This window comes from Schistocerca nitens, chromosome 9, assembly GCF_023898315.1.
Source record: "Schistocerca nitens isolate TAMUIC-IGC-003100 chromosome 9, iqSchNite1.1, whole genome shotgun sequence".
In the NCBI taxonomy this organism is placed as follows: domain Eukaryota; kingdom Metazoa; phylum Arthropoda; class Insecta; order Orthoptera; family Acrididae; genus Schistocerca; species Schistocerca nitens.
In genome coordinates, this window is record NC_064622.1 from 335,458,454 (window position 1) to 335,475,409 (window position 16,956).

The 16,956-nt window shown below is 44.5% G+C and overlaps 1 protein-coding gene across 1 annotated transcript in view; it reads left to right on the forward strand.

The window, feature by feature from the left end:
• Window positions 1-16,956, forward strand: part of LOC126203300 (cadherin-23) — a 420,699-nt gene that overhangs the window by 141,862 nt on the left and 261,881 nt on the right. Inside the window, exon 2 of the mRNA XM_049937557.1 lies at window positions 402-514. Within this exon, the coding sequence (XP_049793514.1) occupies window positions 480-514 (35 nt within the window). The 5' untranslated portion in view covers window positions 402-479. The remainder of the gene's footprint in view (window positions 1-401; window positions 515-16,956) is intronic.

Here is a 16,956-nt window from a genome sequence, read left to right on the forward strand (position 1 = left end):
AACCTTGTACGTATGGATGATAGCAGTGGGATTTTGCCTCCATAGCCGGTAACAGTTCAGGACGTAGGTTGCAAATGCTACTCTGAGAACTCTGTTATGAAGAGGTTGGCACAGGACAGGAGTTCGTGGCGGGACGCATCAAACTTGTCGGAAGACTGATGACTTATCATAAAAAAAAGGAAGAAAAGGCGGTGGCTATGTTGCGTCACTGCGTCAACCATCTGTATACCGACATCCATCTTAGTTTTTCCGAAAATGCCTTTCTGCCACAAGACAATATAGATACAGTGGATGACATACTCGCTTCAGAAGACGTATTTTAAAACATTTTGGAGTATAGTGTCTTATTGTATGTACACTGTCGATGTGCACAGTTGATGACAAACGTCTTTTCTTTGCAGACTTCAATTCCATCGCCTGAGAGACGTGTGCGTCGCACAGCTGCTGCGTGCGTGCCGGCTCTGCGATCTCGTGCTGCCATGAAGGAGAGGAACAGTCCGTCTGTTCGTGCCAGGTAGGTCATTGATAGCTACTAAGAGGCTCGCACTATTGTGGGTTCTCATTGCAGACGAATTGATTCTCGTTCCTTTGTTCCCACCTTTTCCGTGCACGAAGCACCAGACAGCTGCGGAGAACTATTCAGAGGAATGCGATTCCAGTCCCTATAGTCAACGAACTTCCAAATCAGGATTTTGGGCGTAGTTGGAGGACTCCCGGCAACGTTCAAATTTAGGAACTTACGTTGTACGCCAAAGCTACTGATTAAATCTCAGATTGTCTGCGGCAGTGTTGTAGAGGAGGTCTGAAAGACATCTTTGTTAGCGATAAGTTCTTATGACGGTACACTTTTGATGCTTCCCGAGGTAGTCCGTGTGGCGACATCACCGTTTAGACTTTCCTTTCGCTGATGTTTTCGTATCTTTTATTGGCGAGAGAAAAGCCACAACGCCCTCTCTTACGTCCAACCAGGTATTTTTTCCATATTTTGTATTACATTAATTACGACACACAACTTATAAGAGGTCTTGCACGGAATACGAAATCCGACGCTTAAAAATTGCCGTGTTAAAAATAATGAAAATCGTATTGGATACATCAGAAGAAACATAGTTTATATAAAAAAAATGGTTCAAACGGCTCGGAGCACTATGGGACTCAACTTCTGAGGTCATCAACCCCCTAGAACTTAGAACTACTTAAACCCCACTTACCTAAGGACGTCACAAACATCCATGCCCGAGGCAGGATTCGAACCTGCGACCGTAGCGGTCGCGCGGTTCCAGACTGTAGCGCCCACAACCGCTCGGCCACACAGGCCGGCAAACATAGTTTCTACACTCCTGGAAATGGAAAAAAGAACACATTGACACCGGTGTGTCAGACCCACCATACTTGCTCCGGACACTGCGAGAGGGCTGTACAAGCAATGATCACACGCACGGCACAGCGGACACACCAGGAACCGCGGTGTTGGCCGTCGAATGGCGCTAGCTGCGCAGCATTTGTGCACCGCCGCCGTCAGTGTCAGCCAGTTTGCCGTGGCATACGGAGCTCCATCGCAGTCTTTAACACTGGTAGCATGCCGCGACAGCGTGGACGTGAACCGTATGTGCAGTTGACGGACTTTGAGCGAGGGCGTATAGTGGGCATGCGGGAGGCCGGGTGGACGTACCGCCGAATTGCTCAACACGTGGGGCGCGAGGTCTCCACAGTACATCGATGTTGTCGCCAGTGGTCGGCGGAAGGTGCACGTGCCCGTCGACCTGGGACCGGACCGCAGCGACGCACGGATGCACGCCAAGACCGTAGGATCCTACGCAGTGCCGCAGGGGACCGCACCGCCACTTCCCAGCAAATTAGGGACACTGTTGCTCCTGGGGTATCGGCGAGGACCATTCGCAACCGTCTCCATGAAGCTGGGCTACGGTCCCGCACACCGTTAGGCCGTCTTCCGCTCACGCCCCAACATCGTGCAGCCCGCCTCCAGTGGTGTCGCGACAGGCGTGAATGGAGTGACGAATGGAGACGTGTCGTCTTCAGCGATGAGAGTCGCTTCTGCCTTGGTGCCAATGATGGTCGTATGCGTGTTTGGCGCCGTGCAGGTGAGCGCCACAATCAGGACTGCATACGACCGAGGCACACAGGGCCAACACCCGGCATCATGGTGTGGGGAGCGATCTCCTACACTGGCCGTACACCACTGGTGATCGTCGAGGGGACACTGAATAGTGCACGGTACATCCAAACCGTCATCGAACCCATCGTTCTACCATTCCTAGACCGGCAAGGGAACTTGCTGTTCCAACAGGACAATGCACGTCCGCGTGTATCCCGTGCCACCCAACGTGCTCTAGAAGGTGTAAGTCAACTACCCTGGCCAGCAAGATCTCCGGATCTGTCCCCCATTGAGCATGTTTGGGACTGGATGAAGCGTCGTCTCACGCGGTCTGCACGTCCAGCACGAACGCTGGTCCAACTGAGGCGCCAGGTGGAAATGGCATGGCAAGCCGTTCCACAGGACTACATCCAGCATCTCTACGATCGTCTCCATGGGAGAATAGCAGCCTGCATTGCTGCGAAAGGTGGATATACACTGTACTAGTGCCGACATTGTGCATGCTCTGTTGCCTGTGTCTATGTGCCTGTGGTTCTGTCAGTGTGATCATGTGATGTATCTGACCCCAGGAATGTGTCAATAAAGTTTCCCCTTCCTGGGACAATGAATTCACGGTGTTCTTATTTCAATTTCCAGGAGTGTATTTGCTTGTGAAAATCAGAAAGACAATGAAAAAATACAGGCCGCTAGATACAGACAGCAGTGAGCCTGAGAAGGGACATGGAGAAGGAGAGAAAGTGTAATGTGGTAAAATGCAAGTACGCAAGTAAGGAACACAAAGCGGAAAATTATAGGTGACTAAGAAAGGGAAAGAGAACGAGACAAACGTAGCGGAGAGAAGAAGTGAGGAATTCGTTCACAATTTGAAAGAGAGAAATAGTCATATTTCTTGAGACTGGATTCTGTTAGCAAATTTGTGCACCACGAGCACGCAATTACTATTGCAAACAGGGGGAACTCTAGCATTGGTCGACAAAATTTGAAACCGTTTTTTTTATTATTGCGTATCGATTTCAGTCACAGAGTGACCATCTTCAGTGCAAGACTAAGTCCAGTGGACTCATATAATCATGTGGGAAATATGCCATCAAATATAGGCGATCCTAGTGCAGAACATACCTACTAGCACGTTTAAATCTTACCTAATAGTTGGCATTTTCTTCACTATGAATACCTATGTTTGAAGGTATATTTCGTGCATGATTATTTGTATCCACTGGACATATTCTTGCAGTTTAGATGATCACTCTGACTGAAATCGATTGTAATAATAAAAAAATGGATTCAAATTTATACGACCAGCCGTATTTCTTTATTTTCGCTCGAAGATTTTTGAGCCAGACAAAATAAGTGCTTTACCACACTAAATTGCATGAGTTCACCTTTCATATTCAGTGGAAATATATTACGAAATCTATAGAGGGCATAGATGCAAGCGGAAGTCTTTCTGCATGTGCCAACTGAAATTTCTGCGCAGTTAGGACGCTCATTCAAAGTTATACTCCATCTCTTCACCCTTTTCTGGTTAGGGTTGGAAAAATGTTGGGAGGAGAGGAAGTAATTTTTCTCAGAATTCAGGAGTCTCAGCATCGTAAAAACACTACACTTATGACATTGTTGTGCTGATGGCAGATTACAGTGCGCAGCCAGTGTTATGAAACTCCTTCCGTTTTGTTTCCTTTCATTCCTAATAGCTAGTGCAGTTTGTTTCCTGTAACTTCAGGTTATCTTTGATCTTCCGAGATTAGTACTATACTAATGCGAAGTGTGTTCAAAAAGTAACGGGAATTTTATTATTTCGCGTGTTGTATTAGCTCGAATTGTACCGCGCGGATTTTTCGACGTGCCTGAGAAGTGTGTACAGAGTTAGCCATATCGGATATTTAGTCTGTTCTTAAATTTCAAAAGCATTACACGTTATTTGGGAGTACTGTTATTTATTTATTTTGCGTGAAAATGGATCGTCGAATTTAAGTGTTGCTATGAGAACAGAATAAAATGCAACAAAATTTTAGAAATGTTAAATATTGCTTATGGCGAGTTTGAAGGGGGTCATGATGATGTTGAAGAAGATAAGCGGACTGTGGGCCCCAGCGCAAATACAAACTTGATATCGAGAAAAAACGGAAGAAATGATTAAAAACGATTGCCGAATCACAGTTAGACTAGTCGCTGATGTTGTTTGCTCGTCAGCTGGCATGAAATTTTTACGTGTGTTTTGTGTATGGAACGTGTGACAGCAAAAATTTTTACAAAACGATTGTCTTTCGAACGGAAACAGCGGCAAATGCAAATTTTTCATAACTCGCTAAATGAAGTTAACAACGACGCTGAACTACTGAAAAGTGTCGTAACAGATGACGAAAGATGGGTTAACGGACATGACGTCGAAACTAAGGATCAGCTGTCACAGGGAAAGCAATCCGCATAGCTAAGATTGAAAAGAGCTCAACAAGTGCTGTGAAGTGTGAAGATTAGACTTGCTGTTTTCTTCCATTTTAACGGCATTGTGCGCCATAGGTTCGTGCCACAGGGCCAAACAATCAATAAGGAGTACTACCACTCAAAAGTTCAACGCAGTTTGTACGAACCAATCCAGAAAGGGAAGTCCAGATTTGTGGCGCAACTACTCATGATGTATGCACCACGACAATGCGCCTGCTAGCGCTTCATTATTTTTTCGTGAATTTATCGCCAAAAATAATGCTATAATGATGCCCCGGCCTCCACATTCGCCGGACAGAATTCAAATGTGTGTGAAATCTTATTGGACTTAACTGCTAAGGTCATCAGTCCCTAAGCTTACACACTACTTAACCTAAATTATTCTAAGGACAAACACACGCACCCACGCCCGAGGGAGGACTCGAACCTCCGCCGGGACCAGCCGCACAGTCCATGACTGTAGCGCCTTAGACAGCTCGGCTAATCCCGCGCGGCCCGGACAGTCCCATGTGAGTTTCATCTGTCCTCAAAAATAAAGAAACTCTCAGAGGCTCCTCGTTTTACTAGCACAGCTGAAATTAAAAACGCATAGCTGAGAGAGCTGGAAGGTACCCCAAAGTTAGAGTTATACGAGTGTTTCAGGGAGTTGAAAAAGCAGTGGAGTAAATGTACAATATCAATTGGAGACTATTTTGAAGAGGATATCGTTGACGTAGGCGAGTAAATAAAATTATTTTACAAAATCATCATTTTTAACACACTTCGTTTAAATACCTGTTAGTAAACATCCAAATATTACAATGAAATTATTGCAATAATTCCCTGTGGATCCCGCTGAGTAGATATTACCTGAAGGATGGCTTCCAGGATCTTGGAGGACCAGCACTCGTGAAAGGAAAGATATTGCGGATAAACGGCTTACCCACGGCCGACTCCGAGTATACACAATAGCACGAGTCTTCTCCGCATTCAGGATAATGCACTTTGCTGTTGACCATAATTCAATAAGTGTAAGAAGATGACGTTGGAGTCGCCGTATCGCTACAGTCACTCTGTGGCTGACGATAAGGATCGCTGTTTATTCAGCGAATTGTGCAAGGTCGACATGTAATGGGAGGTCATTCATGTAAGAGGCGAATAGAAACGGGGAGATAACAGAGCTTTGAGGAATGCCCTTCGGCAGTTGTTGAGCCCTGGACCGCTGACCGTCTATTTCAACAAAGCATCACCTATCTTGAAGATAACTATCAACAGTCTTCTTGCAATAGTCTGGGATGGTGGGGACATCACGCATTTTGGTGAGAAGCTTATTTTTCCACACTCGATCATATGCCTTCTCTACATCGAGAAAGGCCGCCGCTGTATAGTTCGCACGGTTCGTATTGTATGCTACGAGGGCTATTCGGAAAGTAAGGAACGATAGGTCACGAAATGGAAACCATAGTGAAAATCTGCTTTATTTGCAACAGTTAGCTACAACTTCCAGCTACTTATCTGCATAGTCGCCGATTCGACTTAGACGTTTGTCGTAGCGTTGTACCAACTTTCCAGTACCCTCGTTATAGAAGGCAGTGCTTTTGCCAATTCTCTACCCTGGCCTACAGTTCGTTGTCTGTGCCAAAATGTAGTCTTCATAGCCAGCGGTTCATGTAAGCAGAGATGAAACTTAGAGGGAGACAATTACGGGCTGTATTGTGGGTAACCAAACATTTTCAATTGAAAACGATGCAGCAGCATCTTCATTGCCCCTGCAGAAAGCGGCTGACAATTGTCTTGAAGAAGAAAACGCACAACAGTTATGTAATGTTGGCTACATAGCTTCAGGCGAAATTTGTTACCAGGCCCTCGTACTTGGCGGGAGACACTATTGTTGTAGGTATCTTTATGTGTTCCATGTGTGCTCAGAACTAAAAAGAACGACGTAATGCGATAGACGGGCATACTAGAGACACTGCCCAATACATGTGTGCAAAACTTCATCGGATTTTCACTGTGGTTTCTACTTCGTGACCGATCGTTCCTTACTTTCCGAATAACCCTCGTACATACTGCGTACCTCAGAGGAGCTAGAGCTCGGCCGAGAAGCATGGCTGGAAGGCGAACTTGTCTGTGCGTATCACAACCCCTTCGGTGATGGCTAAGCGAAATCGTTAGAGTATGATCAGCCTCCCAGGCGTGAGGCTGATGGTCTGATGGTTTTGCGGTCGGCAATGGTCCTTCCGTGACTTTGGTGGTGGTGCTGTCTTGTTGGATGTGGAAACCACTGCATTAAATACACGTAACGTGTATCCACAGGACATGTGGCCTGTAACTGAAGAAGTGTCATGATGATCTCTCCATTGGCAAAAGATTCCGGAATAGTCCCCCATTCGGATCTCCGGGAGGGGACTGCCAAGGGGGAGATTACCATGAGAAAAAGATTGAATAATCAACGAAAGAATAACGTTCTACGAGTCGGGGCGTGGAATGTCAGAAGCTTGAACGTGGTAGGGAAACTAGAAAATCTGAAAAGGGAAATGCAAAGGATCAATCTAGGTATAGTAGGGGTCAGTGAAGTGAAGTGGAAGGAAGACAAGGATTTCTGGTCAGATGAGTATCGGGTAATATCAACAGCAGCAGAAAATGGTATAACAGGTGTAGGATTCGTTATGAATAGGAAGGTAGGGCAGAGGGTGTGTTACTGTGACCAGTTCAGTGACCGGGTTGTTCTAATCAGAATCGACAGCAGACCAACACCGACAACGATAGTTCAGGTATACATGCCGACGTCGCAAGCTGAAGATGAACAGATAGAGAAAGTGTATCAGGATATTGAAAGGGTAATGCAGTATGTAAAGGGGGACGAAAATCTAATAGTCATGGGCGACTGGAATGCAGTTGTAGGGGAAGGAGTAGAAGAAAAGGTTACAGGAGAATATGGGCTTGGGACAAGGAATGGAAGAGGAGAAAGACTAATTGAGTTCTGTAACAAGTTTCAGCTAGTAATAGCGAATACCCTGTTCAAGAATCACAAGAGGAGGAGGTATACTTGGAAAAGGCCGGGAGATACGAGAAGATTTCAATTAGATTACATCATGGTCAGACAGAGATTCCGAAATCAGATACTGGATTGGAAGGCGTACCCAGGAGCAGATATAGACTCAGATCACAATATAGTAGTGATGAAGAGTAGGCTGAAGTTCAAGACATTAGTCAGGAAGAATCAATACGCAAAGAAGTGGGATACGGAAATACTAAGGAATGACGAGATACGTTTGAAGTTCTCTAACGCTATAGATACAGCAATAAGGAATAGCGGAGTAGGCAGTACAGTTGAAGAGGAAAGGACATCTCTAAAAAGGGCCATCACAGAAGTTGGGAAGGTAAACATAGGTACAAAGAAGGTAGCTGCAAAGAAACCATGGGTAACAGAAGAAATACTTCAGTTGATTGATGAAAGGAGGAAGTACAAACATGTTCCGGGAAAATCAGGAATACAGAAATACAAGTCGCTGAGGAATGAAATAAGTAGGAAGTGCAGGGAAGCTAAGACGAAATGGCTGCAGGAAAAATGTGAAGACATCGAAAAACATATGATTGTCGGAAGGACAGACTCAGCATACAGGAAAGTCAAAACAACCTTTGGTGACATTAAAAGCAACGGTGGTAACATTAAGAGTGCAACGGGAATTCCACTGTTAAATGCTGAGGAGAGAGCAGATAGGTGGAAAGAATACATTGAAAGCCTCTATGAGGGTGAAGATTTGTCTGATGTGATAGAAGAAGAAACAGGAATCGATTTAGAAGGGATAGGGGATCCAGTATTAAAATCGGAATTTAAAAGTGCTTTGGAGGCCTTACTGTCAAATAAGGCAGAAGGGATAGATAACATTCCATCAGAATTTCTAAAATCATTGGGGGAAGTGGCAACAAAACGACTATTCACGTTGGTATGTAGAATATATGAGTCTGGCGATATACCATCTTACTTTCGGAAAAGCATCATCCACACAATTCCGAAGACGGAAAGAGCTGACAAGTGCGAGAATTATCGCACAATCAGCTTAACAGCTCATGCATCGAAGCTGCTTACAAGAATAATATACAGAAGAATGGAAAAGAAAATTGAGAATGCGGTAGGTGACGATCAGTTTGGCTTTAGGAAAAGTAAAGGGACGAGAGAGGCAATTCTGACGTTACGGCTAATAATGGAAGCAAGGCTAAAGCAAAATGAAGACACTTTCATAGGATTTGTCGACCTGGAAAAAGCGTTCGACAATATAAAATGGTGCAAGCTGTTCAAGATTCTGAAAAAAGTAGGGGTAAGCTATAGGGAGAGACGGGTCATATACAATATGTACAACAACCAGGAGGGAATAATAAGAGTGGACGATCAACATCGAAGTGCTCGTATTAAGAAGGGTGTAAGACAAGGCTGTAGCCTTTCGCCCCTACTCTTCAATCTGTACATCGAGGATGCAATGATGGAAATAAAAGAAAGGTTCAGGAGTGGAATTAAAATACAAGGTGAAAGGATATCAATGATACGATTCGGATTCGCTGATGACATTGCTATCCTGAGTGAAAGTGAAGAAGAATTAAGTGATCTGCTGAACGGAATGAACAGTCTAATGAGTACACAGTATGGTTTGAGAGTAAATCGGAGAAAGACGAAGGTAATGAGAAGTAGTAGAAAGAGAACAGCGAGAAACTTAACATCAGGATTGATGGTCATGAAGTCAATGAAGTTAAGGAATTCTGCTACCTAGGCAGTAAAATAACCAATGACGGACGGAGCAAGGAGGACATCAAAAGCAGACTCGCTATGGCAAAAAAGGCATTTCTGGCCAAGAGAAGTCTACCAATATCAAATATCGGCCTTAATTTGAGGAATAAATTTCTGAGGATGTACGTCTGGAGTACAGCATTGTATGGTAGTGAAACATGGACTGCGGGAAAACCGGAACAGAAGAGAATCGAAGCATTTGAGATGTGGTGCTATAGACGAATGTTGAAAATTAGGTGGACTGATAACGTAAGGAATGAGGAGGTTCTACGCAGAATCGGAGAGGAAAGGAATATGTGGAAAACACTGATAAGGAGAAGGGACAGGATGATAGGACATCTGCTAAGACATGAGGGAATGACTTCCGTGGTACTAGAGGGAGCTGTAGAGGGCAAAAACTGTAGAGGAAGACAGAGATTGGAATACAGTACGTCAAGCAAATAATTGAGGACGTAGGTTGCAAGTGCTACTCTGAGATGAAGAGGTTAGCACAGGAAAGGAATTCGTGGCGGGCCGCATCAAACCAGTCAGTAGACTGACGACCAAAAAAAAAGAAAAATGAGACTCCGTTGTGTACTGACAAAACTTCAAAGAATTTTTGCATGTCAGTGCCTTTGAGTTTGGCGAGAAAAATGTCCAGTGACCGGCAAGCAGTCAAAGGCAATGTGTTTGGTGTCAGGGAATAATTCCCAGTCTTGCCGCAAAACTTCGCCAACATTTATCATATTTATGGCGGTTTTCGAAAGTTCTTTATCATTCAGTCAAAATTGTTATGATTTTTTTGTGTAGATATACGTGTGCCATTTTCGAACCAACACTACACACTTCTTATCAGGCTTAAGAGAACTATTTAATTTTATATTTCTTAGCAAGAGTCGGGCAGGTTCTGGTAATGAAGTCGAGCCACATAGCTCTAACATTTATGTATAAAATCTTTACCTGGACATTTCCTCAAAACGAGTGACCGATTTGTATGAGGATATTTGATTGCTATAGGATACTCAGGAGCGTGTTGAATTAACCGTTGAAAGACTCTTACTTAGGATTGCCAGAGGTGTCCTCTCCAATGCCGCTTGTTTCTACGAAGTATATCGGGAGATTTTGCAGTCTGGATCGACATAACTAAAGGTGAAGGTCGAAATATTCCATAGATCGTGTATGTGAACTTCTTGCGCCTTCTCTGAGTTTCTTGCTGTCAGGCATTCTGGAAATCATTTTACCGCCAATGCCTTGTGACATTTGTTTATCTCCGTTTGAGTACTCGACTTGCAAAAAGGACATAGCCTTCGTACGCAGTACAGTTGGTACGCCTGCTGGCGGAGCCTACAGCCTCGTTTTTCCTATATCCGGTTCAGATCGCTCCAAACATGTGACTCACCGGGGACCTACCGCAACCCGTAGTGACGTAGAACGAGGGGGAGAGTGCCGTGCAAGGACGCAAAGCGCCTCGGCACGCTACGCGCACCTGTTGCAGACACGCACGGTGGTACGTCTGCTTCTGAACGTGGCACATATCCTGTTCTTTATTTCGAGACCGTAAGTTTCTCGTAGCTAGGAGCTTTCTAGGAGACACCACAGCAAGTCCTGTTTCTCAGCCCACTATTCCTTATCTGAACGCTGCAATATAATAGGATCAGTAATGAACTAGTCCACCAGACAAATAGGCTACGGAAAAGTTTCCCGCCCATAATAGGAAAGTTGCTGGGTCAACGGAACTAGTCCTACTTAATCCACAGAAAGCTGTTAAGAAGTTCCAGAGCAGAATAAAAGTTGTATGCCTCAAGGAAATCTTTCAACTTCGATTTGAAGAGCCCTCAGCTAATATCGCAGGAGGGGATCCGCAAACACCAAAAAGCATACTTTTTATTTGAATTGCCTGTGTCTACACGAGAATCGATCATCAAGATTTCGCATGTGCCTACAGTTAAGAAACATTTGAAATCCGTAACATTGTAAAGCGACAGATACACTGACAGAACTATGAACCTAACTCTTTAAAACATCACAGATAGCGAACTTTTTAATGTGCGTCATCATCAAGTTCATTCCTAACATCAGCTATTTGCCTTTGAAGCGAAGACTGACTTTCGTTGAACGCATGAGGAGCTAGGGATACGAATGACTTGTACAATTGGCCGAGAAAGATATCATCTCATACAAATCTTGGATCAAAAAAAGGAGGGCTATAGGCGATGAAAGATGGCCGGCTTTACTATGAGAGTGGAACAAACGTAGCACTATTTTGTAACTTTGCTTATGACAATGTTTCTAACATCGTAATAATCATTAAACAGGTCGAACAATACTATCGAAGCGAGGAGAGCTTAGAAGCTGCTAATTTAATGGCGAAACGCAGACTGAGGACTTGTAGAGAGGTTTCGAATAAAAGAGTCAAATTTTTCTCGGATTCAGGCATTCCAGTCCGATAGGCTGAAGTATTTTTTACAGCCGCTAAGAAGGAACTGTTAAAATTAAAGTTTTCCATATGAAAGTGTCATTTTGGTCGCAAAAATGAAGAACCGAAACGGAAAATGTACGAGACCGCTTTGAAATACGAGATATGGAAAACCAGTGAAGAAAATTTGAAAAATAACTGAGAATTTCGCAAATATCAATCAATGAGAGTTTCCGAATAAACATACACGCATATTGAAATGAGACTCACCATAAGACTGGCATCTACTATCGCTGAATATGCTTATAGATACCCGTAGCAAAGCAGGAAATTGGAAATTTTTTGCTCATTTAACGAGGGGTATCCTGTACTGGTAGAGTTTTCACAACTGTTTGAGTTTTCCTAGTCTAAAACGTCACAAAACAGCAGCTCTCCGTATCCAGTATTTATGGTAACTGCTCATAGCGATTGGAATACTCAAGCCGCTTGTGAATACAAACTACCGAATACAAACCGGAGTCATAGATCAGCGTGCTACAGTTCTCTTCCTTACGCGTTTATGGGCCGGTATTGTCATGTTGTGTCGGAGAAATCGGATGAGAACCACGCACGTTAATTGGCGTGAAGCAATAGGGTGATCGTTACCGATGTTAAAAATAAGGCGCTCGTTTCTGCACATCATAAAAAAGAAAGTTTACTGCAGTTCTGACATGGTACTAGTAACAAATTAATTGCGAAATCAGGAACCACTAAACAGAGTAACTGTGAACTTCCTTGAACGACAAAACGAAAGTTCATTCATTACCAGAAAGTGTACTTACTCAGACTGTAGAAATTCTACTGCAGACCATAGAACTCAAGTATCGGCATCATTTTCTGCAAAGATTGATTTCTTTGTCAGCAAGCGAGACAGATGGAGTCTAAAGTCTTTTTTTTTTCATCGTTGGTGACTTCTCTTGCAAGTTTTCTGTTGACGAGACTTTCTATCGAAATGTTAAGTGGAGTCCACATTGACCATACACAAAGCCAGCTTGCCTGTTCAATCCAGGCAGAGCGTTTCATTACGTACTGTATGAGTCTGTAGCGTGCAGTTCCCCGCGTTCACACTGGCCTGCTGGCCTGATCGCAGGCAGGGCGCAGCCTTTCTTCAAATGGCTCTGAGCACTATGGGACTTAACATCGTAGGTCATCAGTCCCCTAGAACTTAGAACTACTTAAACCTAAGTAACCTAAGGACATCACACACATCCATGCCCGAAGCAGGATGTAGCGGTCGCGCGGTTCCAGACTAGCGCCTAGCAACTCAGGCCGGCAGCCTTTCTTCGCCGCGGCAACAGTAGGGGGAGAGTATTAGCGGGCCCATTGCCTGGCCGCCCTTCAAGCCCGGGGAACATCCCCAGCACTCGTTTGATAGCAGGCTGAGTGAAGCTAGGGCCGTCCTGGAGGAAATCCCTGCCTCTGTGCGGGACTGAAACTGGGAGTTCCAGGGCTGGAGTCCAATGACCTACCCCAGCGGTTCGCTACCTGGGGTAATTACCCCCTGAGGGCTAGAAACCTGAAGGGTTCGATTGTGTCTGACACGAAACTGTTTATTTTTTAAAGATCATTGCTGTTATCATAGATATTGTAAGATACTAATAATAGTCTTTACACGAGACAAACAATTACTTAAAAAAAAAAAAAAAAACGCGATCATGAATGCGTGTCACGATGCAGTGGAGCTTACAGCTAGTGAAACGAATGTATGAACAACATCCTCACATACCCACCCATACACGAGTTCTGTTCGAAAAATTCCGGAACATTTGTAATTTCGCGCCAGTGGTGTCTCGGCACCCCTGCCCTGTGTTCGATGTGTAACTGCCTGAAGTTTCATTGTTGTATGTCTGTTAGTTATTGTTCAGTGCTGTACTGAGTAGAACGCTGTGTCGCGCAGTTTCCAAATTTCGAGATGGTAGAGTTAGAGGATCAACGCGTCTGCATTAAATTTTGCGTGAAACTCTAGAAAACATTTACCGACACAAAACGATCCGGGAAACCTACGGTGAGGAATGCTTGAGCCGTACTCAGTGTTACGAATAGTTCCCATGTTTTAGAAATGACTGCACGAAAGTTAAAGATGACTATCGTTCAGGACGCCCATCGACGTCTACTGGCGACGCTAACGTCAGGACCGTCAACGAAACTGTGCACTGACTGCCAGAGAGACTGCAGAAGAACGTAGCATTTAGTTGGATCATGACATGAAATCCTCACACAGCAGCTTCAAATGCATCGTGTTGCTGTCAAGTTCGTCCAATGTCTCATGAATGAGGATCAGAAAAAAGACCTTCGCCTCGCATTCTGTTACTTGTACTGGAAAAATTAACACATTTTCCTCACAAGCTAAGACGAAAAAGAAAGCAATAATATGTCTTTTGTACTGATGGTTATCCCTGCGTATCTTTCTAGGGTGTTAGGTACTAGTCTGAGGCAAATGAAACATTAGCAGGTAGATTCTTTCAGAAGTGCAGTTGAGCAATACATTCCCAGACATTGCGTGGCCAATCAACTCACAACAAGAAGCTCATATCTGAGTGAGACAGCAGCTTTTAAGGTTGCGGTAGCGACAGGGTTTAACAGGGTTAAGCTCCTCCCACCAATAATTGTTCTAGGTAATAACTGTTCCTTACACTGACAAGGGAACCTCCCCATCGCACCCCCCTCAGATTTAGTTATAAGTTGGCACATTGGATAGGCCTTGATAAACTGAACACAGATCAATTGAGAAAACAGGAAGAAGTTGTGTGGAACTGTGAAAAAATAAGCAAAATATACAAACTGAGTAGTTCAAAGTAAGATAGGCAACATTAAGGACAATGGGAAAGCCGGAACGCTGTGGTCTCGTGGTAACGTGAGCAGACTGCGGAACGAAAGGTCCGTGGTTCAAATCTTCCATCGAGTGGAAAGTTTAATTTTTTATTTTCAGTTAATGTGACAAACTCTTATGTTTTCATCACTTTTTTGGGAGTGATTATCACATCCACAAGAAAACCTAAATCGGGCAAGGTAGAAGAATCTTTTTACCCATTCGCCAAGTGTACAAGTTAGGTGGGTCGACAACATATTCCTGTCATGTGACGCACATGCCGTCACCAGTGTCGTATAGAATATATCAGATGTGTTTTCCTGTGGAGGAATCGGTTGACCTATGAGCTTGCGATCAAATGTTTTCTGTTCCCATTGGAGAGGCACGTCCTTTCGTCTACTAATCGCACGGTTTTGCGACGCGGTTCCAAAACACAGACACTAAACTTATTACAGTGAACAGAGATGTCAATGAAGGAACGGACAGATAATAACTATGCAAAAATAAAGGAAGTAAAATTTTCAGTCGAGGGAAGACTTGAACCAGGGACCTTTCGTTCAGCAGCTGCTCACGCTACCACGGGACCACGGCGCTCCCAAGCTCTCGTTCTCCATTATGTTGCTTATGTAGCCCATGGACGACTCAGTTTGTATATTTTGCTTATTTTTTCACAGTTCCACACAACTTCTTCCTGTTTTCTCAGTTGATCTGTGTTCAGTTTATCAAGGCCTATCCACTGTGCCAACTTATAACTAAATCTGAGGGGGGTGCGATGGGGAGGTTCCCTTGTGAGAAGCAATCTTCAGTGACATCTCAACAGAATATGAAGTTACAATGAAATGAATACCGTTAGCTGCATACAGTCGTTGATATAAGTCAATGGGAACAGTTGAAAATGTGTGCCCCGACAGGGGCTCGAACCCGGAATCTCCTGCTTACATGGCAGACGCTCTATCCATCTGAGCCACCGAGGACACAGAGGATAGTGCGACTGCAGGGACTTATCTCTGGCACGCCTCCCGTGTGACCCACATTCGCAACTTATTGTCCCGCATTATATTCATAGTGCCTCCGCCCATCATACTCTTTACTCGCGGCTTTACCGCCGATTCCCGTAAGAGTTCGGGCACTGTTTGTGCATTCGCACAGAAAAAGATGGTCTAAAAGATGAAGTGCCTCATGCAAGACCGGGTAGCAGAGAGTCCCAAATCAGGAATGCAACGTAGTGCCCTGTTAAACCGGCCAACGTACGTTTTTAAGTTTGAATGGCCAACCTAGATTCTTCTCATCTCGCAAATCGAATTATCTGATGGCAACTTCCGTGACTCTTGCAACAAATCATCTTTCCCCAAGTTAAAATCAACACGCACTTCCATAAAGTGTCTCTTGTAACCAACATTTACGTATAATGCCTAGTTATGGGGTATCTCTCGGAATTTGCAATCACCGTGTCTGCTTGGTTCATGAATTTTGTGGTCATAAAACTTGTTCGTTGTGCATTATTGTCCTGGCCACCAGCCAAACTCAGTGAAACTTCTTTCGCTCATACACTGGCTGGCAGCATCGTTGTCTAGCGAAATGCTTTATCCTATCTTCGGGACTATCTGTGATGGACAGTTAAATGAAAATCGATCGCCTGCCACAACCGGATTGTACAACGGCTCCACTCAATAGTAATCACCACACACGTTAAGACATTTATCTCGCTGGGAGACGAGAGGACCAGTTTCTGTTTCGTAGAACGCCGTCGGCCGCTGATGGATCCACAACCGCACCCACTCTTGCTCTTCCTCGTCCGACTAAAACCAGCGTTCATGGATGCCTTTCTTCAGGTCGCCACAGACGTGAAAATCACTCGGTGAAAGATCCGGGCTGAACGGAGGATGTTTCAGTATTTATCAGCCAAATAGCTGAGGCATAACCTTCGTCTGATGAGCAGTGTGGAGGTGTGCGTTGTACGGCAACATGATGGTTCCGTCCGGCAGCATTTTTCGATGTTTTGGCCCCATGGAGTGTCGACGTTTCTGCAAAGTGTCTCTATAGCGCTGCGCATTGATAGTGGTTCTAAGCTCGCGGAACTCGACGATCCTGTTGCACGGTAATGGCCGTCCGAACACTGTCATTGGGACATGGCTACCCTTCAGCGATTTGAAAGGGAAAGACTGCAGCATCTGCCATAAACCGGGATCTTTAATTGTGTGATTTTCGTGTCTTGGCGACCTGAAGAAAGACACGCGTGAACAAGTGCAAGAGTGGGTGTGGTTGTGGATCCGTCAGTGCCTGGCTGCGTTCTGCGAAACATGACTTTACGTTGCATAGAACCTGCTGTGTAATATAAGTCAGAAATTGACATATTTATAAGGAGTGTCCAGTCTCGCTGTTGTTTG